This window comes from Neomonachus schauinslandi, chromosome 7 (assembly GCF_002201575.2).
Source record: "Neomonachus schauinslandi chromosome 7, ASM220157v2, whole genome shotgun sequence".
Lineage (NCBI taxonomy): Eukaryota > Metazoa > Chordata > Mammalia > Carnivora > Phocidae > Neomonachus > Neomonachus schauinslandi.
The window spans coordinates 109291408-109313324 of NC_058409.1; the positions used below are offsets into that span (position 1 = coordinate 109291408).

General features: G+C 53.4%; 1 protein-coding gene across 1 annotated transcript in view; it reads left to right on the forward strand.

Annotated features, from left to right (window-relative positions):
* The window catches only part of CAMK2A (calcium/calmodulin dependent protein kinase II alpha), a 59331-nt gene that overhangs the window by 5105 nt on the left and 32309 nt on the right, over window positions 1-21917 (forward strand). Inside the window, exons 2-3 of the mRNA XM_021697078.2 lie at window positions 10230-10324; window positions 17021-17080. Of these exons, the coding sequence (XP_021552753.2) occupies window positions 10230-10324; window positions 17021-17080 (155 nt within the window). The remainder of the gene's footprint in view (window positions 1-10229; window positions 10325-17020; window positions 17081-21917) is intronic.

Below are 21917 nucleotides of genomic sequence, written 5' to 3' on the forward strand. Positions count from 1 at the left end.
ACACGCAGGCTCCAACAGAGCATCCAGCACAAAGGTACCTACCTCCCAGTGCAGGCAGAGCGAGATGATGCTGGCTGGGCTTCTGAGTGTCCCTCAGGGTGGGAACAGCACGGGACCTGCTCCCCAACCCTGCCCTTCCCCCTTTCTGCACAGTCGTCCCGTGCCACAGTCCACCCTCTCGTGCACGCGTGCTGCCCGTGTTGCCTTCTCTACGGAGCTTCTCTGGGGCACAGTGGGAAGCCTGCACCCCAGGCCAGGCCGGCGCAGCCCCCAGAGCGGGTCCCCACTGGCTGAGGCCAGCCCAGGCCCTCCAGGTCCTTGCAGGGTTTGACTTCCCCCGAGACGCCTGTGCTGGAGAAGGTGGAGGGCCTTGGGGTCACATAAGAGGAGGAACATGTCTGTGCCTCTTGCATCCATGCAACAAGTATATCCTGAGCACACGCTCTGTTCCCAGCCCTGGGCTGGACCCAGGACGTACCACAGGCAAGACTTACGTAGTCTCTGCCCCTTAGGCCTCACAGCCCAGTGGGAAGTGGACGTGAGCTGAGAGGAAGGGTCGAACGCTTAACCGACTGAGCCACCCAGGCACCTCCAGAAGTTATTATTTAAATGCAACTGGATAAGGACTATGAGCACAAGCATGGAGCTATGAGATGTAGAGACCACGACTGGTTGGGATGAGGAAGGTATCAGGGAAGGCTCCCCCAAGTAGGGGTGATGCTGAGGAGCTGGAGGTTGAATCAGAGTTAATCAGAAGGAAGAGGATGGGAGAGTGTGCCTCAGAGCGGCAATAGCGCAGGCCAAGGCTCTGAGGTGTGTATTTTGATGGAGCATGTCAGCCCCAGGAAGTTGGGGGTCCTACTCTTCTTAGCCCTGCTCAACCTGCCCCCAGCTTTTGTATGCTTAGGACCTAGAAGGACTTGTAAAAGCCTTTTCTAGATTATCTAGAAGAGGGAGCCGGGCAGGGTGGTGCTGTTCTGAAAGCCAAGTCAAGTGAGAGAAAGCTGAGGAGCTGGAGGACTTGAGCAGGAAGAAGGGACCCCTTGGAGTGGGGGTGGGGTGGTGTCCTCTCCGCTCAGCAGGGGTATCCTGAGCAGAGCCAAAGTGTGGAGGAACACGGAGGTGGATTCAGCTCAGCATAGGCAGGACTTCTGAATTATCAGAACCGCTCCTCTCCCACCGCATCCCGCCCCCCCCCCCCCCGCCAGATGGACACAGCCTGAGGAGGTAAGGAGCACTCTGGACCCAGGCATGCGCACACTCACAGCCCTCCCTCACCTCTTGCCTCCATCTTCCTCCTGCCCTTGCTGGTGAGATGCCACAAGCATGAAGTGGGAGATGGTTTAGGGGCCAGAAGATCCTCAGGCTCACTCAGACTACTGGAGCGAGGAGTGCTCCTTTGTTTACGGATGGAGAACTCAGGCCCAGAGAGGGCCAGGGCCTTGGCCAAAGTCACACAAGCCAATGACACATAAGAGTAGGGCATTCCAGCCTCTTTCCAGTCTGGTGCTTGACCCTCTTACCCCTTGGAGCTTCTCTCTCTGAACCTCTGAAAGCCTTCAAGGTGTGCACGTGGATGGAGCCTGGGGAGAAAGCAGACCCTCCACATCCCCCCTGCTCTGTCTGCTCTGGTCCTGTCTCCAAGGTCTGTGAATATTTTTTGATTTCCCTTTTTGTAACGCATTCAAGAAAACCCATGCACAGCCAAAACAAGAAATATGTTGGGACTTCTGTTGATTCAGTGTTCCCTGCAGCAAACAGAATCTTCCGGTTCCCAGGCCTTCTGTGTCCCCGACGAGACTTCTGCTGGGTTGGCATTGGGGCAGGCCTGTGCGGTGGGGAACAGCTCGAAGACACTGAGGCCCTGCCGCATCTTCTGGAGCCTGGCCGTGGGTGGCTTCAGCCTGGGATGGGAGGAGGGAGATGTATGGTTTCAGTAATAAGGTCCTAGAATTTTCTGGCTGTAAAATGCTGTAGTTTGTGGAGTTCTGGGCAGAGCTGCCATGGTGAACTGGGGAGAAGAGAGAGAAAACCAAACAAATGGGGTCTCCAGCCCCCACAGTCCCTATCTCCTCTGATCCATTTGCCATTTGGGGACCTGCATAGTTGTGTTTTGTTTGTTATTTTAAAAGGGCATCGCTGCGGGGCGCCTGGGTGGCTCAGATGGTTGAGCATCTGCCTTCGGCTCAGGTCATGGTCCTGAGGTCCTGGGATCGAGCCCCGCATCGGGCTCCTGGCTCGGCAGGGAGCCTGCTTTTCCCTCTCCCTTTCCCTCTGCCTCTCGCCCTGCTCGTGCTCTCTCTCTCTCTCAAATGAATAAATAAAAAAAATCTTTAAAAGGGCATCGCTGCTTGAAAAGAAATAAATAAGAAAGAGAGAGCAGGTTTAAAAATGACCCATAGTTGATTTCACAGACAGGCAAACTGAGGCCCAAAAAGGTGAAGGGATTTGCCTAAAGCACTCGCAAGTTGGTGTTGTGGAAACAGGGTCTCCCTTTCATTTCTCAGCAAATCTGACCCCAGCTTTTTAACTCTTCTGGAAATCCAGGAGCCCTCAGAGAATCTCATATGACCCACAGGCACTTTTCCTAGGAAAACGCATACTCATGACAACCTACAGAATGTGTGTATTATTTCCCACAGATCCCTTTGCCCTAAAGCCCACAGACCCCGGGTGAGGGCCCCCTCTGACCTGAGAGGATGGGGTATTGGAGAAAGCAATGGACGATGAGTCAGGAGTCCTGGGTTCAAGGTCTTAGCCTCAGTTTCCCCATCTGTGAAATGGGGAAAGGTTGGACCTCAATGGGAAGTTATTACTGGGTGTGGCAGCTCCTCAGGTAGCCACACATGGCCCACACCCTGGCCCCTCGGGGGAGCTGCTCTGGTGGCCAGCCCCAGCTCTGTCCCTTCCCCCGGACATTCTGACTCTATCCGTTCTGGCTTCCACACCCCTAGGCCTTGCTCTCTGCTGAGTGATCAGATCAGCTAACCTGGGCTGTGAGTTACTGACCACCAAGAGGTGCTAATCCTCTCACGGATAACAGGTCTGACTGCACTGGACCAGGAACTTTCTGGAATCACCCCAGCTCATCTCAGAGAGGCAGAATGCTTAGGTATCTCAATTGAGAGTGGGGAGACTTTCCCAGGGAGACCAGATTTTGATTATGAGCCCCGTGTCACGTAGCATCCAGGCAAGATGGTGAGTGGCTAGGAATTTGGGACTGGACTTCTGGAGAGAGAAGGGGCTGTAGAGACGCAGGTTTCAATCCTGCATGATGGTCAGTGGCTTTTACCATTTGCAGGGGTGGTGGGGTCACAGAATGCTTTGTGAAGCTGATGGAAACTATGCATCCTCTGCCCAGAATAATGCAAAGACCCAAAAACATTTTATTGAAATTTTAGGTGCATTCATGACCACCCAGGGCCTCCCCAGGGCCTCCAAGCTAAGGCCCAGGTGGAGGGGATGGAGGGAAGTGGTAAGAGGGCAGTGGAGAGAGAACAGGGGGTAGTGATTTAGGGGGACAGGAGGCCGGGTGCCAGGGAGAGTACAGCCACCTAGAAACAAAAGGGAGGATGGGCCTCAAAGCCTGGTGTCAGCGGGGCCAGAAGCCGCCTGGCGTGGGGCAGGCAGAGTGGATCAGGCCCGTTGGGGCTGCAGGGGCTGGGGGGCATTGGGTGGGAGGGCCTGGCATGGCTTCCTTCCAGGGAGCCCGGGGGTGGGCACCAGATTGTGTTGGGTTCATGGAGTGTGGGAGGTGGAAAGAGGAGGCAGCGGATGTCGGACATTTGTTCTGGAAGTTTGCAGCAAAGAGGGAGGAAGGAAGTGGCCCAAGCTGTTGGGTCAAGAGAAAGTTTCTTGGTTTTTAATTTTAAAAATTCGGGGGAGCAGGATGGTTATTTATTTTTCCAGAATAAGGGAGACCTGTATGTGTTTGAGGAAGCAGCCAGTGAAGAGAAGACCCTAATAATGGTCAGGACGCCTGACAATCAGACCCTTAAGGAGTCCAGAGTTGGGGGGTTTTGGTTACTGTGCTGTCTCCAGAAGGTCCCCATAAACAGTCTTCTGCCTGCTGAGACCCAGGGGCCTGCCTTGGGCTCTGGGCAGCTCAGAGTAAAGGTGGGGCGGTTTACTTTAGAAGAAACGGGCAGGAAGCTGTCTTGGCTGGTAGGAACCTCTTCCCATCCCCGTGTAGGAGAGACTTCTCACAAATGGCCCAGGAAGAAGTGTGGCTGGGGGTCCTCATCCCCATCTTTCAAATGTGACCCCACCACCCCTGCAAGAGGATAAGCAAGCTGGTAGCCAAGCTGGGTGAGGACCCAGCTCTTTCAACTCCCCATCGAATGCTCCCAGGCTCACCTGGCTTCCATGTCAGCATTTTGGGCTCTTTCAGACCAGAGAGAGTGCTGAGCCCCCTGCGGGCTGACAGCCAGCAACTCCCAGGACAGAGAGACTGCCAGGCAGCCAGAAAGCAATTTCCCAGTGTGAATCTTGCTTTTCACGGCCCATTAGCACGTTACCTACATTCTCAGCCATGCTGGACCCACTCTTCCCGTGCCCTCTCCATCTGTGTGTTGGAGAGCGGGGCGGGGCCTCCCTGCCTGCTTGTGCCCACACACATAGGGGCAGCGTGCTCTGCCCTGGGGAGCAGCCCCTTCCTCTCCTCACCGAGGCCCCCACAACCTCCTCTCTTGGCTTTCCTCTTCCCCGAGCTTGGCAAACAAGGTCCATTTTGTTTCTGATGATGCTGGCTGTTCTCATCACTTGGTAGATAATGATGCCTATAAAAGGCGTTGTTTCCTGAGCATTTACTAGACACCAGGGACTGTGCTAAACCCATTGCATACCTTATTATATCTCACTGAATCCTCGAAACAACTGCACAGGGCGGGTCCTATTCTGATCTACATTTTACAGGGGAGGAAACAGGCTTGCAGAGGTTAAGTAGCTTGCTAGTAAGTGGCTGCACCACGATTTGAACTCTGGTTGGCTTGGCTCAGGAGTGCTTATCCCCATAGACTTCACTCTCCAGTGTGGTGGTCACTAGGCACATACGGCTGCTCAAATGAAATAAAATTAAAAGTTGAGTTCTTCAGTCCTACTAGCCGTATTTCAAGTGCTCCATAACCATGTGAGGCTAGTGGCTGCCACATTGGACAACACAGAATATTTCCACCATCACAGGATATTCTGGTATAGAATATTACAGCTGGAAAGGGCTCTGTACTCTTCAGCCTCATTCCCATCCAAACCCCCATGTTGCAGATGAAAGAAAGTGAAGCCCGTGTTGGGTCAGACCCCTGCCCAAGACCTCCCAGCAGGGCTGAGAGCTGAGATTCTGTCCCTCCAGTGTCTGTCTGTCTCACACACATGCTTCCCTGCCCACATTCTGTGCTTGCTGACGTGGAGACATATTTCATACCCAGGGTGATGTACGTGGGCCTTGTCACACCCCGAGCCTCATGGAAGCTCATGCACAGGGCACTGACTGGGCTGCCTGCACACAGCTGTGGGCACACATGCCCCCTTGACCCCTTAACATCCAGGAACACCTTTGCAGACCCTCTCAGGACCCGTCCATGGACACTCACACTGGGTTCTCACACGCAGGCCTCACCCCTTCCTCTCAGGACACCCAGTCACTCCCTTCCACCCTGAGCTGCCCGCCTTGGTCTCCTCCCCTCTCTGTCCCGTGCTGTTTCCAAGCTCCTGCCCCTCCACCTGCTGCCCACCTTCTCGGCTCAGGGACATGGGAGGACTGGGCTGGCTCTTTTGTTGTTTGCCAAGGCTGCTGGGTTGCAGCCACTCGCTCGTGCAGGACGGGAATGCAGAAATAGGCCTTTTTAAAGCAAAAGATACAAAAGAGAGGAGTCTCATTTCTGCTGCAGATTCTCCTCTGCCCCTCGTCCCCCTGACCCCCAGCCCTGTGGCGAGCAGGGTGGATGGAAACCCGAGGCTGCATAGGTAGGGGTGAAGTGCCAAATTCAGTACCACAGTTGAGGATAAGTCATGATCAGACCACAGAGCTTTGTGAGCCCAGAGCCCCCGCTCTTGAGGGTCACACTTTCCTGCCTTTGGTAGAGTCAGAAGAGCAAGTGCAGGTGACCTGGATCCTCTTCACAGACCCACTAGGAACATGCTTATTCACTCAAGGCCTCAGTTTCTCCACCTGTTAAATGGAGATCATAATTCCAACTCCACAGTGCTGCTGTGGTCAAGAAGGAGCTTAGCAGTGCACATGCATTTAAAAGGAGGATACCTTCCGGGTACATGAGAGGCTGGTACCCTCTGGATCAGTAGCTCTGAACTGGTTTTGATAAACTCCTCCCTCTGAGCAGCTGCTAAAAGCTATGCATCCTTGCCCCAGAAAAAAATGCACATACCTACTTTCAGAGGCACAGGATGTCCTTCAGTGGGTACATGGCCCCTGCGGCTGCCCTCCCCATGTTAGAACCTAGTTAGGACCCCCAGTTAGGAGCACCTGGGTGGCTCAGTCGGTTAAGCGGCTGCCTTCTGCGTGGGTCATGATCTCGGGGTCCTGGGATCGAACCCAAATCGGGCTCCCCACTCAGCGGGGAGTCTGCTTCTCCTTTTCCTTCTGTGCTCTCTCTCGCACTCTCTCTCAAGTAAATAAATAAAATCTTTTTTAAAAAAAATAAAAGGACCCCTAGTTAGAAGCTGGGATTTACACAAAAGCTTGGCACTGTGTTCTGAGAAGGAAATTTAGCAAATGTACCTTCTCTTGTTTTATAGATGTGGCTCTTAGGTCCTCAGCTCCTAGGGCAGAGCCCAGGTTCACGGGGCTGCCAAGCTGCCCTGCAGAGTTGCATGTGACCGCCCCGTCAGGGCTGACGTCAGGGCATCTAGCAGGACTCCCCCAGAGGGCAGGCAGGACACAATCCCCTGGACCGCTGTTAAATGAAAATACAGATCCCTTGTGCCCCCGCCCAGAGGTTCTGGTTTGGTTAAGTCTGGATAAGGCCTTGGTATATGTATTTTTAAAATATCCCCAGGGGGCCTGGGTGGCTCAGTCGTTAAGCGTCTGCCTTCGGCTCAGGTCATGATCCCAGGGTCCTGGGATTGAGCCCTGCATCGGGCTCCCTGCTCGGCGGGAAGCCTGCTTCTCCCTCTCCCACTCCCCCTGCTTGTGTTCCTGCTCTCGCTATCTCTCTCTCTGTCAAAAAAAAAAATAAATAATAATAATAATAAAAAATATCCCCAGGGGATTCCAAAGCAGCCCGTTTGCTAACCATCGGTCTAAGATCTTTCTTGGAATGGAATTTTTTACTTAGTTTTTTACTTAGAATTTGTTCCTTTAGTGGAGAAATTATATCCATCCCTCCTTCCCTCCATCCCTCCATCCCACATTAACTGAACTCTAGCTCTGGACCAAACACAGGCTAAATGCTGGTGAGTGAGGCAGGACCCAGCCCCTGCACTCAGGACCTTATAGCCCCTCTCCTTCCATGCCCCTGCTCTCAATGGAGCTCTCCAACTTTCCCAGAAGGGGCCACTTTAAACACTCTCCCCCGGGGCCTTTGGGAATCGTGGCCTCCAGCTGGGCAGGGACCTGAAGGTCTTTGGGTCCATCCCCCTGTCTGGGTAGGGTGGGCACCTTTGAGAGACCAGTCGTGCCCTACCTTCTTCGGATGCCTGTTCCTATTCCTAACACCCTGACGGAAAATCCACTCCCCCGTCTCATTCAATCTCCCTCACTGTGAATTCAATCCACTTCTTGTTTCTGCAAGTAACATTTATGGAGGCCCTACTGGTAGCAGACATTGGATACTGGGGCACAGGGATGTGGAAAGGAAAGTTAAAGTCCTGGCCCTCAGGAACTTACCGTCAGGTGGGAGGCACAAATAGGCTGAGCAACTGAGCAAGAGCCACGGTGAGCTTGGGCTAGACGGGGAGGGGCGGAGTACTCTGGGAGCACAGGGGAGGGAGTCCTTAGCAAGGAGGCTTCTCTGGGAAGGAGACTCTGGTCTTGCTGCTTTCCTGGGGTGGGAGGGGTGGGGGAAGGACAGCAAAGGTGCACACCCCAGGGAAGGTCTCTTGCTGCATGAGACGATCCACTTGCCCAGGAATTCCAGTGCAAGTGGATAGTCTAGCGCTTTCTAGTGCTTTCCTACAAGGTCACATTTCCTCGGCTCATGCCCCCTCCTGGCTCTTTCTTCCTCATCCCTCTCCAGTTTTCCACTTGCGCCATTCATGCGGCTCAGAAACCAGAGACACCATGCCCAGGGTGTGTACAGAGAGGGCGTTCGGAGAGGTCCCAGCCTGCAGGCTTCCTGGGCTTGGACCCGCCCTTATGCTGAGGCTAGGGCATGGAAGTTTGGAGGATGTGATGAGGTGTGGTCTTGTCAAGGAACCTGGGTGTGGCAGGCTCCCTTGGTGGTGGGAGGGGGGGGTACGAATATCTGAGTTCTAGGCCTGGCCCTGCCTACAGCTAACTGCGTGAGCCGTCTACACCGTCTACACTGGAGCTCAGAGTCTTCAGTTCCACTGCTGACGTAAGGAGTCAGAATCTGCATTTTAATAAGACACGCTGGTGACTCATATGCACATTAGAATTGGGGAAACCTGCCCCCTAACATTAGTCTGCGGTTAGAGTGCTAATGGTGGTGACTCCGGCCCGTGTCCGGAGGCTTAGGGGCCTCCTCTGGGATATGAAGGCGTTGCACCAGATGACTTCTGTGGTAGGGGGTATGATAGCATTCCCAGATGCGAGATTGAGCCCTCACACTAGGTTTGTTGGGCCAGATACTATGTTTACATTTTTTTTTTTTTTTTTAGAATAAGGTGCCAGTATTTAAAAATTGGGAAACTTCACATAAATATCCAGACTTCAGGCTTTAATTGAAAAACTGAACAATTTGGGAAGCGGGCCACATTCCACCTGCCACTCATCAGTGTCCCCATGCAAAGTACTGGTACAACCCTCCCTCCAAACGTTTCCCAACCACTGATACTTTGAGGATCAAGTCCCAGGCGCCTCTTAGAACATGAAAAGTGGGGCGCCTGGGTGGCTCAGTCGGTTAAGCAGCTGCCTTCTGCTCAGGTCATGATCTCAGGGTCCTGGGATCGAGTCCCGCATGGGGCTCTCCGCTCAGTCAGCGGCAAGTCTGCTTCTCCCTCTTTCTCTGTGACCTCTCTCGCTTTCTCTCTCTCAAATAAATAAATAGAATCTTTAAAAAAATAAAATAAAACATGAAAAGATGCTCAGCCTCACTCAGTATGAGAATTACAAATCAAACCTATATTGAGTCGCCATTTCCCACCTGTCTCACTAGCAAAGATAAGAAAGTTTGATAACACACTGTGGACAAGGGTGGAGGAAAATGGTCCCCTCACATACTAGGGAAAGTAAGTTGGTACGATCTCTAAGGTGGATAATCTCCCATCATCCTTCACAATTACCAATAACACCTACCCTTTGACCAAATAATACCAGTTCTTGAAGTTGATCCAGAGACACTTGCACACATGGGAAACATTAATTCTAATGCACACATAGAAGATTAGTCATTGCAGTGCTGTTTGTAAAATGCATGGAACTATGGATTGAACTAACCTAATTGCCTATTGATAGGGGACTGGTTAGGTAAATTATAGGACAGCCATATGATTAAATAATGAGGATCTCTTTATGTTATGATATGGAAGGAGTATTTCCAAAATATTTACTGAAAAAGGAAGGGTGCAGAACAGCATGCGAGGTCCAAAACCCTTGTATGGCAGAGAGTATTTGTGAAAAGATGCTCAAGGACTTGGTAACATTGACTGTCCCTGGGGACAGGACCTTGGAGACTGGGGTACAAGGGTGGGAGGGAGTCTTCTTACTATCTACACTTCCATATCAGTTGAACTTTGAGCCGTGTTGATGTGTTACCTACTCAAAGAATGAAAACTACAATCTTGCAGAGACCTAGATTCTGTGATTCTGACACTATATGATTCTAACGTTTTATAACTTGGTGAGCCCAACTTATTACAACTCTGGAAGGCTCATCTCTTACGAGGCCAAGGCCCTCATAATCTGCTGGCAGGGGTTCTCCTGGGTCGCCATCCCTGCCCTGTCCCTGAGTCAGGCCATGTAGCCCCTGTGAGCTTGAGCAGCCCTGCAGGAGGGCTCCCTAGCCAACACGGTACAGATGCATGAACTTTGGCATGTCCTAGCGATGCATACCTTGGGCCCCTGCTTCCCTCCTTCACCTTCTCTGTCCTCCCAGGGGAGCCTTCTCAGTGGTGCGCAGGTGTGTGAAGGTGCTGGCTGGCCAGGAGTATGCTGCGAAGATCATCAACACCAAGAAGCTCTCGGCCAGAGGTAGGTGGCAGATCCATGCCTTACCCCAGAGGGGTAAGCCCTCTGGGGCTCTTCTTCCCTCAACGCCTTGGGTTAGAAGCTGGACCTGGGTCTGTGCCCCTGGGTGATGCTGCAGGGGGGAGATTCTTCTTCCTGTGGGTATTATGAGAACAGATCCCTCCATTTTCCTTCCTTAGGGGATCTAGACTGGAGGCCACAGCCCCTCACACAGGCCAGGCTCTCTGCCTCCCACCCAGGTGAAGGCTAAGGTACCAGGTGGGACTTCCTTTCCCTGCCCTTCTGTTACTTGCTTCCTTTCTCATCTCCAGACCTGTGCAACCACCATTCCCTTACCTGGCTCCTTACAAGGCTGGCCCTTTTTCAACCTTCAGGCCTCAGATCAATGTCACATCCTTTGAGAGACTTCCCCAACCCCTACATCTGAGGGCGTCTCCCCCATTTTATAACTGTTATTACTGTTTACCTTCTTTGTGGCTGTCCCCCAGTCTGCACTTATCCCATTTGCTGGCTTGGTCCCTTATTAAGCATGCATCTTGACCATAAGCTCCAAGAGGACAGGGATGGCTTTCATTCCCTGCTATGCCCAGTACCTGGGACAGCACCCAGCACGTCCCAGCGCTCCACCAGCGTCCAGTAAACTCCAGGTGCATTCCACTTCAGCCACACCGGTCTGCTCTCTCAACCCTAAATATTCCCTAGAACAGTAGCTCCCAACCCTGTCCTCACCCTGGAACCCCTGCAGAGCCTCAAAAACTCCTGATGCCTGGGCCCCGCCTCCAGAGGTTGTGACTTCATCCGTGTGGGGGTGTGATCTGGGTTTGGAAAAAAAAATCCCCAGGTAATTCCGGTTTGGAAGTGGTCCTAGACCAGCAGCGTCAGCATCACCAGGAGATTGCTAGAAATGCACATTCTTGTTTCCAGACTTAAGGAATCAGGATCTGCATTTAAAAAAAAAAAGGGGGGGGGATCTGCATTTTACCAAGATGTCCTGGTGATCTGTGTGGGTATTGGAACTTGGAAAGCCTGCCCAGAAGCCTTGCTTCTTGCCCTTAGCCTGTGGTTAGAACGGTAGTGGTAGTAACCGTGGTCAATGTGTTGGGGAAGGTTATCTTCAAAAATCCAATGCCCGCTCTGAATGCTGTCTAAGCTGCCTTGGGGACCGCCGGGTGAGGTGGGTACAAGTGCAGCATGGGAGATGTCATGGGGTGGTCAGGTGGTCAGGTGTTTACCTGGCATAGCGGCAGCTGTGTTGGGGCCGGGGCCCAGCAGGTGCGGGGTTCACGGAGGCTGGTACAGGATGTTCACATGGTCCCCCGAAGGCCTCCCAGCAGGCCCCGTGTTGGACCGCGTGGTGCTGCCTTTCATCTCTCTGGCTCAGTGCTGCTGGGAGCCCAGCACCTTCTCCTAGTTACTGAACTCCCCCGTAGGCAGCCAGTGTCCTGCGGGGAGAAGAGGCTGGGCATGTGGAGGGTGGTTCTCTGAGGGCCGGGGGCCGAGACGGCACACATTCAGCATGGAAGCCGGTGTGGAAGGATGACACCCGTGGGAAGTCTGGGGCCGGAGCCGGGGGGCGGGGTCGCGGAGCCAGGGCAGCTAGGGCGGCCCGGTGTCCAGAGGCTGGGATCTGCCTTGCTTCCTGTGGGACGAGTGGCAGTCTGGCGCCCTTTCTGTGCTTTGATCAAAGGAGATGTCCCAATCCCTGGGGGCAAGATTAGGGCCACGACTGGGGGTGACAGGTTGAGGTTGCTTCAAAATGAGGGAGGGTCAGGAGTCAGGGTCCTCCCTGGATGCTGGAGCGCTTGGGTCAGTTCACTCAGAGCGACACCTCTCCCCGCCGCCTGGTTCTCTCTCTCTCTCTCTCTCTCTCTCCCTCCCTCCCTCTCTCTCTCTCTCACACACACATACACACTCTGACAGGAAGAGACAGATGTGTATGAGGGACAATGGAAGGGGCACTGCCTCTTTTCTGGAAGGTGACTAAGCATTCCTTGGGCAGTGTGGACTCTGGGCCGTGCCACGACGAAATCAGCAAGTCTCCCCTGTCTTTGGCAATTCGTTGAGGCTTTGCCATCCTTACAGTAAGGTGGCCCGGGGCCTAGGTGAGTGTGAAGGGTGGGAGTGTGGAGGTTCTCAGGGGAGCCTTCTCAAACAAGTCTGCCAACTGCCGACTCTTCTCTCCCCAGCGGGAGAGAAAGAGCGGAGCTGCTTCTAGCAGGTTCCTTTGTTTTCCACCCATGGTGCCTGGGGAGAGGAGAAGTTTGATGCTGACTATTTGGCAACATATTCTAAGCTGCTCCTGCTGGCACTCCCTGGGGACTTTGGCAGCTCCCGGCAGGGATGGACATCCCACCCGGGGTGTCCATCCTCCCCCCCCACCCAGAGCTGCAGCTCCCCCTTCCCCACCAGGGTCTGCCTCTTCTTCTGTTGAGTGGCTCCCCAACCCAGGAGATATTTTCTCCTATGTATTTTAAAGCTACTCTTCTAAGATAAAATGCTCAAAGTGTCAACAATTTCAAGAAGTCATAAAGACATGGAATGGGAAGTGAAATTTTTGCCTGTCTCAGGCCCTGCCAGATCCCCTCGGGGGCCTTTAAAAAAAACGCTGCTGCCTTAGTTCTACCCTGGAGGGCTGGAGTCAGTAGGTGAGGCCCAAGCTCCTGCACTGAAAAACTCCCGTCTGCAGTGATGATAGCCAGTATGCTCAGGGAGAACTCCCTGCCAGGGCCTCCGGAGGCTTCCCAGCCCCAGCCTCACCCAGCGCACAGAAGATACTCATTAGCATTTTAGGGGACGCTGGGCACATGGATGTGGCTGGTGCAGCCAGGGGTGACTGACGGGGGTACAGAGACCTCCACAGTAACCACTGTCCACCCGAGCGCTGAGGGCTCACTTCCTCGGCTCCCTGACAACCAGTCCCGGGACGTGGGGTGAGAAGCATGGCGTGAGCTCATTCAGGCTGCCCCTGAGCCTCAGGCCCATGCTGTGAAGGAGGCAGTGAGACAGATGCTTCCCATTTTCCTCGTCTTACTCCCCACTCCTGCCTGGCACTCTTGGCCCTTGGAATTATTCCTCTAACCTCCCAGGATCAGGAGCCCTGTTGAGGCCCTCTAGAGGGTGGGGCCATTTCCTCTTCCAAGACTTGGAAGCCTATTTTCTTCCCTGGTTCCTGTGCCTCTGGCAGGAGTCCCACCCCTCCCCCCCAGCCCCCGCCCCACTTTGCAGGCAGAGCCTTCCGGGCTGCCTGGTTGTACTTCCCCCATGCTCTGCTCTGTCTTGCCCTGCCCTGCTAGCACTATCTGGCCCCAGGAACTTCACCCTGAACTTTACTTTCACTCGCCCCTGCCTGCCAAGCTCTTGGGCAGGGCAGGGCCCCTTAACCCCAACACCCTGGAGGCCTGCCCCTAGGGAGGGAGGGAGAAGGTTCACAAGGTATCATAGTGAGCATTAGGGGGCAATCCTTCCAGGTACCTGGACAGAAGGTTTCCCTCAGGCCTTTCACCATGTGGGACTGTATCAAGCTGAAAGGACTGATTTATCAATTAATTATTTATGAGAATGGGAGGCAATGTAGTATAGTAATTTTGAACATGGGTTGAAATCCCAGCTCTGCCATTTCTTAGCTATGGGACCTTGGACAAGCTGCTTAGTGACTCTGGGCCCTGGGGCATGGCCGTGACTGACAGACAAGGTCTTGCTCTCATTGCACCTGTTCTCTAGGGAGAAAGACTGGAAAGAACATTAAACATATAAATAAGCGAGGTAAACTTTAGGTAGCAACGAGTTATAAAGAAAATGAGACAGGAGAGTGGGGAAGTGATGGGGGGCAGGAGGGACCCTCAGAAAAGGCAGCCAGGGAAGCTCTCTGAGGAGGTGATACTGTGTTGGACCTGCCTGAGGAGAAGGAGGCAGCCATGAGAAGACCCAGGGCAAGAGCATTCTAGGCAAAAGGCCCAGCAAGTGCAAAGGCCCTGAGGTGGGAAGGGGCATGGTGTGCGTGAGGCCAGAAAGGTGGCCACTGTGGCTGAAGCTCCAAGGCCAAGATGAGGCAGGACCAGCGGGGTCTGGCTGGCCGTGGTGAGGAGTTTGGATTGCAAGTACAATGCGGAGTTTGAAGAGTTGTTGGAGAGTTTGAAGCCAGGGAGAGACAGCATCTAATTCATGTTTTAATAAGAGGTCCTTTGCTGCCAAAGATGATTGGCTGGAGGGGGGAGAACATCCAGGAGTGGTTCCTCAGAGCTGTGGGTTCTAAGGAGGCTTGACCACCTTATTAAGTGACTTTGATAACGGGACTGCTCCTTATCACTGGGCCTCAGTTTCCTTACCTACAGAACAGAGCAAGGCCTCAGAGGTCAAGAGAAACACAATCCCTACTTTCTTTGAGGAATGTTAGAAAATACAAACATGTCAGAGTTACAAAAACTATTGAATAACATATATGTTTACATAAATTCAACAAATTAATGCTTTTAGCCCAGAAATTTGCAATGTGGTGTGATTAGACTATCCACAAGATGATAGCCAGATTTATAAAAACAGTCAGCTCCTGGCATTTCTGGCAGTGAGGGCTGGCCATCAGACCCAAGTCTGAGGCTGTGTGACCTGCGTGACCTTTCAGTGCTGCTCACGTGGTGGGGAAACATCAGAATTCTGCATTTGGGTCCCTCGTCCCCTGAATGTATAGTCTGGACCAGCCTTGTACCCTGAATGTATAGCCTCCAGCCCCCTCTGATAGGCTCCACTTGACCAGCCTGATCTCTGGTTCTTCTGCTGGGGATGGGTGGGGTGGGGGACAGGGTTGTAGGGCTAGGGGAATGTCCAGCTGTCCTCAGTCCACTGAGGGCCCTCAGCAGCTCTGGATGGAGATGCCCCTCCTTTGTGTGGGAATTGGCCTCCTGCCATCCTGGAGGATGTGGAAGGAGGCTGGGAGGGAGGGGGGACCAGGGGGGATGTCCCCCAGTGTAGACAACCTCCCCTCCCCTAGCCCCTAGTCCACCTGCTGCTGGGGAGATGTGCTTACCCTCTGTGGAGACAGGAGTGGACTTAATTGCTTTGCTGACGAAAAAGCCCCATTTCAGTGTTGCTCTTGGCTTCTGCAGCCCCTGGAGGAAGGCCAGTGATTGCTCTACTAAAGGGGCAGGGGAAAGGGGAGCTGGCTGCCTGGGGACAAGGGCTGGGACTTTCTCCCTCCTTATTGCCCTGCTTGGTGGCTGCCTGCTCTGAAGGGGCTAGTCAGAGACTGGAGTTCTAATCCGGGTTTTCTGCTGCTGAGAGTCTGCGTGAGGTCCCTCCTGTGCGCCCCGATTTTCCCATTCAGAAATTGGGGGCAGATGGAGGCGGCGGCGCTGAGTCAGGTCGTGGAGAGCAGTATAGCACGGTAAAGCTCAGCCCTGGGTCCTGACTGCCTGGTGCAAAGTGCGGCGCCACTCATCACCGGGGGTGCGACTCTGAGCCGGGTACTTGGCTTCTACGCACCTCTGTAAGGTCAGACATGATAGCACCTCCCTCAAGGGGTTGTTGTGAGAACTTGAGATGGATATAAAGGTGCTCTGCACAGTGCCTGGCACATAGTAAATATTCTACTGGCTCCCTTCGTATTGTTCTGGTTTTTAAAATTAAGGCATTAACTATGGAATTGTGAGAAAAGCACCAGAAAGGAAATTGAGAAGTGCATAAAATGGGGACAGTGATGCCCACAGCGCACGGTGGTTGGGAGGACTGAAGAGAGTCACGGGAAGGATTGTTCCCAGCAGCCTCAGAGCGGGAGACCACGGGGGCAGGTCCTGAACAAAGCCTCTCTCCCTGGGGGTCTGGACAAAAGTCCTGGAAAGCAGGTGCGAGAGCTCCGGGTAAAGCCCCTGCAGATTATTTGGGGCTCTCTGTGTCCCCCGTAAGGGAGGCGGCCTCTGTGAATGAATACAGCTCTTCTCCTGCAGAGAAATATACACTCCCTTAGAAAGGTTCATCATTCAATGGTTTATTCTTTAATTCAATTATTTCTTGAGCACCTACTATGTGCCAGGCATTTGAGTAGATGCCAGGGGTACAACAGAGACCAAGCTCTTGCCCTTAAGGGTAAAGGTATCCATGAGCCAAAGTGAGATGTGTTGTCCCGGGACCCTGGCCACACAGAGGAGGGGCCCCTACCAGGCTGCCAGGAGAGGGTATATCTAAGGATAGGTGGGAGTGACGGGGTGATGGCCAGTGAAGGACAGGTGGGAGGTTGAGAGGGAAAGTTCCAAGCTGAGAAAACCACATGGGTGGTTCTGAGAGGACTGAGTGGGGTGGGTCTGGAGAAGTGCCATTTAGCAGTTCAGTCTGGCCAGAGCGCCATGCGTGCAAGGGGCAAGGCTGGAGGCAGGGCAGCAGAAGCCTGCCCTGGGGGGGGGGGGCGTTGCAGGCTCTGCAGATGGGGCTCAGGGATGCACCTCATTTGAGAGCGCCAGAAACCAAGGCCCAGAGAGAGGAAGGGACTTCTGAGGCCCTGCAACCCTGCCCCCCACCACCCCGCCTCTGCTGCATCCCACCGCCTTCCTGGAGAACCCAGGGGCCCTGCCAGAAAGGCCAGCTTATGTGGGGGGATGGGGGCCCAGGGGCTGCCCTGGGAGGTGCAGAGCATAAGAGGCCATGAAGAGGCAGAGACGGAGTGGGTGAAGTTCCCTCCCTCATCTGGGACTCACCTGGGCATCTGGGTTTCAGACCATCAGAAGCTGGAGCGCGAAGCCCGCATCTGCCGCCTGCTGAAGCACCCCAACATCGGTGAGCTGTGGGGGGTGCATGAGGGGCATGGGTGGAGCCTGGTCCTGCGCCCCTGCCTGAGCTGGTGGGCCTTCTGGGCAGGTGGGGGGTAGCTGCTCTCTTCTCTGGGGATGGCAGCAGTAGTGATGGGAAAGGGGGTGACTTTAATGGTCTCCACATTTCTCAGAGACCAGCTTGGTTGGGGAGAAGGTGAAGAAGGGGCCCTTCCTCCTGTAGCCCATGCTGCCGGCAGCCTCCTTCAGAAAAGCTGTTTCAGGAAAACTCCCGAGGCTCCGAGAGAGGCAAAAATAGGCCAGGCGTGGCCTTGACCATAACGGCCCACTCCCCAAACCTACCCCAAGCTGAGTCAGCCTGGCACTATGACCTGCCCACCTACCTAGACCAGCAGCCTGCCTGTCCCTCAGAGGCAGGCTCCGAGGTGGCCACTGCCCCAGGGTAGACTGAGAACCTGCTGCCGGGGAGAGGCTGGGCCTAGACCACGCATCACTGCCTGACCTCCCCTCTTCCCCCATGCATGACTGGGGGTCTGCAGCCCTGCCCATCAGGGTTCTGAGTTGGGGTGGTGTGGCCAGGGGCGGGTGGGGGGAGGGGCGGAAGAGCAGATTCTAGATATAGTTCTGTCAGGGAATGGCTGTGTGACCTTGGGTGGGATCCCTGCCCTCTCTGAGCCACTTTCCCCCATCTGCACAAGGAGACACCCTCTGCATCATCTGGGCATCCTGTTAAAAGGTAGATTCTGGTTCAGCGGGTTTGGGTGGGTTCCAAGATTTTGCATTTCTGACACGCTCCAAGGCGATGCCAAGGCTGCAGTTTCGGATCCCACTTTGAGGAACAAGGCCTAGATGCTCTTCTAAGGAATATTCCAACTCTGACAGCCACCAAGCCTTTGCCCTTGGGAAGGAAGCATCTCTCTGTGCCCAGAGCCCCAAGGGTTAACTCTCCTGCTGGAGAGAAGCATCTCCGCCTGCTATTTATACCCGAAAGGCACCTCCCCTTCCCTGGGCCCTGTGAAGGGGAGCAGAACTGCACAGACAGCAGCCAGAAGCTCCAGGACCAGAATCAGAGGAGGGGCAGCAAGGCGGCCAGGGGGGGCAGCAGCCCTGCTTGTACCCCGATCCCTGGCCTGCTGGCGGACTCACTGTGTGGCCTTGGGCGGCTCCTGCCCTCTCGGGGCCTCCAATTGCCCAGGACTGTGTTGGAGGGGTGGGGAGGGAGCTCCAACCACAAAGTCCCATGGTTCTTAGAAAGGCTGGCGGCCCCAGAGGAAGGAGGCGGGGAGTGTGTGTGTCAGTGCGTGCGTTGCTGCGGTGGTTTCAGTTCGACACTGCGTCCTCCACCCTCCCCTGCCCCCCATACATGGGGAGCAGTACCTTATGAGCTCTGGGGCTGACAGACTGCAGCTCAAATCCTGGGTTTGCTGCTTGATTGCTGTGTGACCCTGGACATGTTGCTGAACCACTCTGAAGCTCAGTTTCCTCATCTGGAAAATGGCAATGATACCCTCCTCATAGGGTTGTGATGATTAATTAAAGCATAGCACCATGACGGTCCCGAGGTAAGTGCCTTCCCCTTTTTCCCCAGTCCACCCCTTCCCACCAAACGACCTTACCCGAAAACGTAACCTCCATATGCTTCTCATTCCCCTGAGCCATCACGATGTTCGGTCACCAGTTTGGGGCGCTGTATTTAACGTGGTGGTTAAGAGAATGGGGTTTGCACCTGGGGTCCAATCCCAGCTCGGCATTCACAGGTGTTGGAGCGGGCGCGGGCTATGAGGGTAATCGTGGTAGCCACCCTTTACAACTGTTGGGTGAGCTAAATGAGAAATTGCAAGGGAAGCACTTAGCACAAGCCTGGCCCGTGGTAAAGTCTCAGAAATGGCACTTCATCGTCATCATCATTGAGGCCTTTACTCCTTCCTTCCTTCCTTCCTTCCTGCACCTGACGGCAAGGGTATCTGGGGCCCCACCACATGCCAAGGCCTCTGCTGGGGGCTGAGGACGGGCAGAAGGAGTGGGGATGGGGTTGGGGTTGGAGTGGCTGATGCACAGGGACGTGGAGAGCAGACCTGAGCCCCAGACCAGGAGGATTTGGGGAAGAACCCCGAAGCTATCTCAGGGCTGGAAGGGCCCTGGAGGGTGCTGCTTCCTGAGCCTCTAAGCATCTCACTTCTAAGTCGATGATAATCTGCCCGAAGAAGTGCAGAGAGGTGCAGCTGTGGATGCAGAACCTGAGAGGCGAATCTGTGCCTGGAAGTGCTAGACTGAGTCCTAGTCATGCGGCTTGGTGACTCTAGCCAGGCTTACTCGCTGCTCCCCATGTGTGGTTGGTGTGCAGCCCCGGGGGGACCAGGTCAGGGAGGCCCTGGCTCAGCACAGGAGGGTCCAACTATGCTGTGCACGCGGGACAGGGACAGTGCCCCACACCTGCTGATGGGGCCGACTCCGAAGGCCACCCCAGGGAGCAGGGGACACCCTGAGAGTTTAGCAGGGGATTTGGAGTGGGCAAGAGAAGTGAGGCTGGTCAATGAGGAAGATGACAGTGTCTACATTTGTCAAGTTCTTGCCGGAGCCGGGCACTGTGTTGAAGGCTTTGCAAGCATCATCGATTAACCCCCCGCAGCAGGCCAGTGGGTTACCACTATGGGTAGGAAAGGAGGCTCAGAGAGGCTACCTAATTTGCCCAAAGTTAACACAGCTTATAGGAGGCAGATCTGGGAGGTGAGCCCAGCAAGACTGACTACAGAGCCCATCTTCCCAGCCATTCCACTGAGCTTCCCACGGGGGCATCAGGAGTGTGCTGTCAGGGGGCAGAGGGTAGGGCAGCAAGCACTACCTTTCAATTTCCAAGAAAAAAAACTAATCACTGTTGGAAATATGAAAGGAATGTCAGAAATTCGTGAGTCCAGCTATATAAATGAAAACTAGGTTACAGATCTGTTGGATCTCTGGCAATATAAAAAGTCACAAACTGGCAGCTTAGCTCAATGACCACAGACGTGTCAATCTCTACAAGGTGGTGAGACTCTTTCATACCCTGTGATGGCTCTTGAATCTTTCTTTTCCTCTTCGGCTTTGGACTGTTCTTTCTCAGAGCAGCCTTCACTGATGGGAGGAGAGGTTTTATGTGTCCTGTCTCCTGGGTTCTGAGCTGTGATGGTGCCACCTCTCAGGGACTAAAGGCCACCCCAGTGCCCTTATGCAGGTGGGGGCTGGAATCCAGCCTGTGTCCCCCTTGTCTGGCTGCTTAGAGGGCAGCCTTTTTTTTTTTTTTTTAAGATTTATTTATTTATTTGAGAGAGAGCGAGATCACGAGCAGGGGGGAGGGGTAGAGGGAGAGGGAGAAACGGGCTCCCTGCTCAGTAGGGAGCCGGATGTGGGACTTGGTCCAAGGACACTGGGATCATGACCTGAGTGAAAGGCAGAGGCTTACCCGACTGAGCCACCCAGGCTCCCGGAAAGGGTTTTTTTTTAAAACTTTATCTTGATACACTAAGAATGCAAGTTTATTGTAGATCAATGAGAAGACAATTTTTGAAGCATCTTCTATAACCTTGGTACTTAGCGCTAATACTGTATGATACATGTTTCCGTATGACACATGATGTGTCTGTACCTTCTCAAGTGTTTCTCTACATGTTGTCTCAGGTCAGGTTTCTTAGAAGCAGAGCCTAAGGCAGGGATTCAGATGTTTGTGATCTATTGAGCGTGTGCTCCCAGGGGAGACCTGCAAGAGACGGGGTGAAGCAGGATGGAGAACGGGAAGGAATTGACCAAGGATGTGGCCTCAGGTCAAGTCTAAGTTTGACCCGATTCCAGGTGTGTCTACAGGATGCCGTGGGGAGGCCTCTGGAACATAAATCCTGTTTTGGGGGTGTCCCTCCCTAAGACAAGGAGACTGGCCCTTTGCATGGACGCTGACTTCCCGAGTTAGTCCGTCATTGGCTGCAGGCTGCAGGTAACCTCGTACACAAGGCAGCTCCAGCAGTAGAGGGTAATTCTCCAGCGAAGGGGAGTAAACGTGAGCTGTCAGCAGCCGCCTTTCGCAGAGGCTGCAGGATGGCTGGCCCGGCTTACAGAAGGAGAGCCGGCCAGGGCACCAATCTAGGGTTGTCAGATTCGGCGTACGGAATATACAGGATGCTCATTTCAATACACATATACATGTCAAAAACCAAGCATACCTTTGCTTTGAAATGCATTAAAAAATTGAAATAGATGAATAGATAGAGGAATGGTTAGAAATGTAGTAAAACAAGTATAAGAAAGGATTGATGATAGAACCTAAGTGGTAGGTAGATGGGTGTTCACTTGAGTGTATGTGTGAATTTTTTTATAATGAAATGTTATTTAAAAAATTAAAGCAGGATTATATAATATGCACTCTGATTTTTAGTTTTGCTTTGCAATATATTTAAAACAGGGGCGCCTGGCTGGCTCAGTGGGTAGAGCATGTGACTCTTGGTCTCAGGGTCAAAAGTTCCAGCCCCACATTGAGTGTCAAGCTTACTTAAGAATAAAATAAAATATATTTAAAATACCAGTCATTTAGAAATACATATCATCATTTAAGAATTAAAAAATTTTTAATTTAAATTTGTGTTCCCGAGGTGCCTGGTTGGTCCAGTCGGTGGAGTGTGTGACTCTTGATCTCAGGGTTGTGAGTTCTAGGCCTGTGTTCAGTGTAGAGATCACTTAAATAAATAAATCTTTTTTAAAAATTTATGTTCCTATCCTCCTCCATCTCTGGTTATCTCTCCCCTGTCCAGTAGTAGATATACTCTGGTATATTTGACGCCTGCCTCTTCAAACTTTATGTGCAGATAGGAGAACCATAA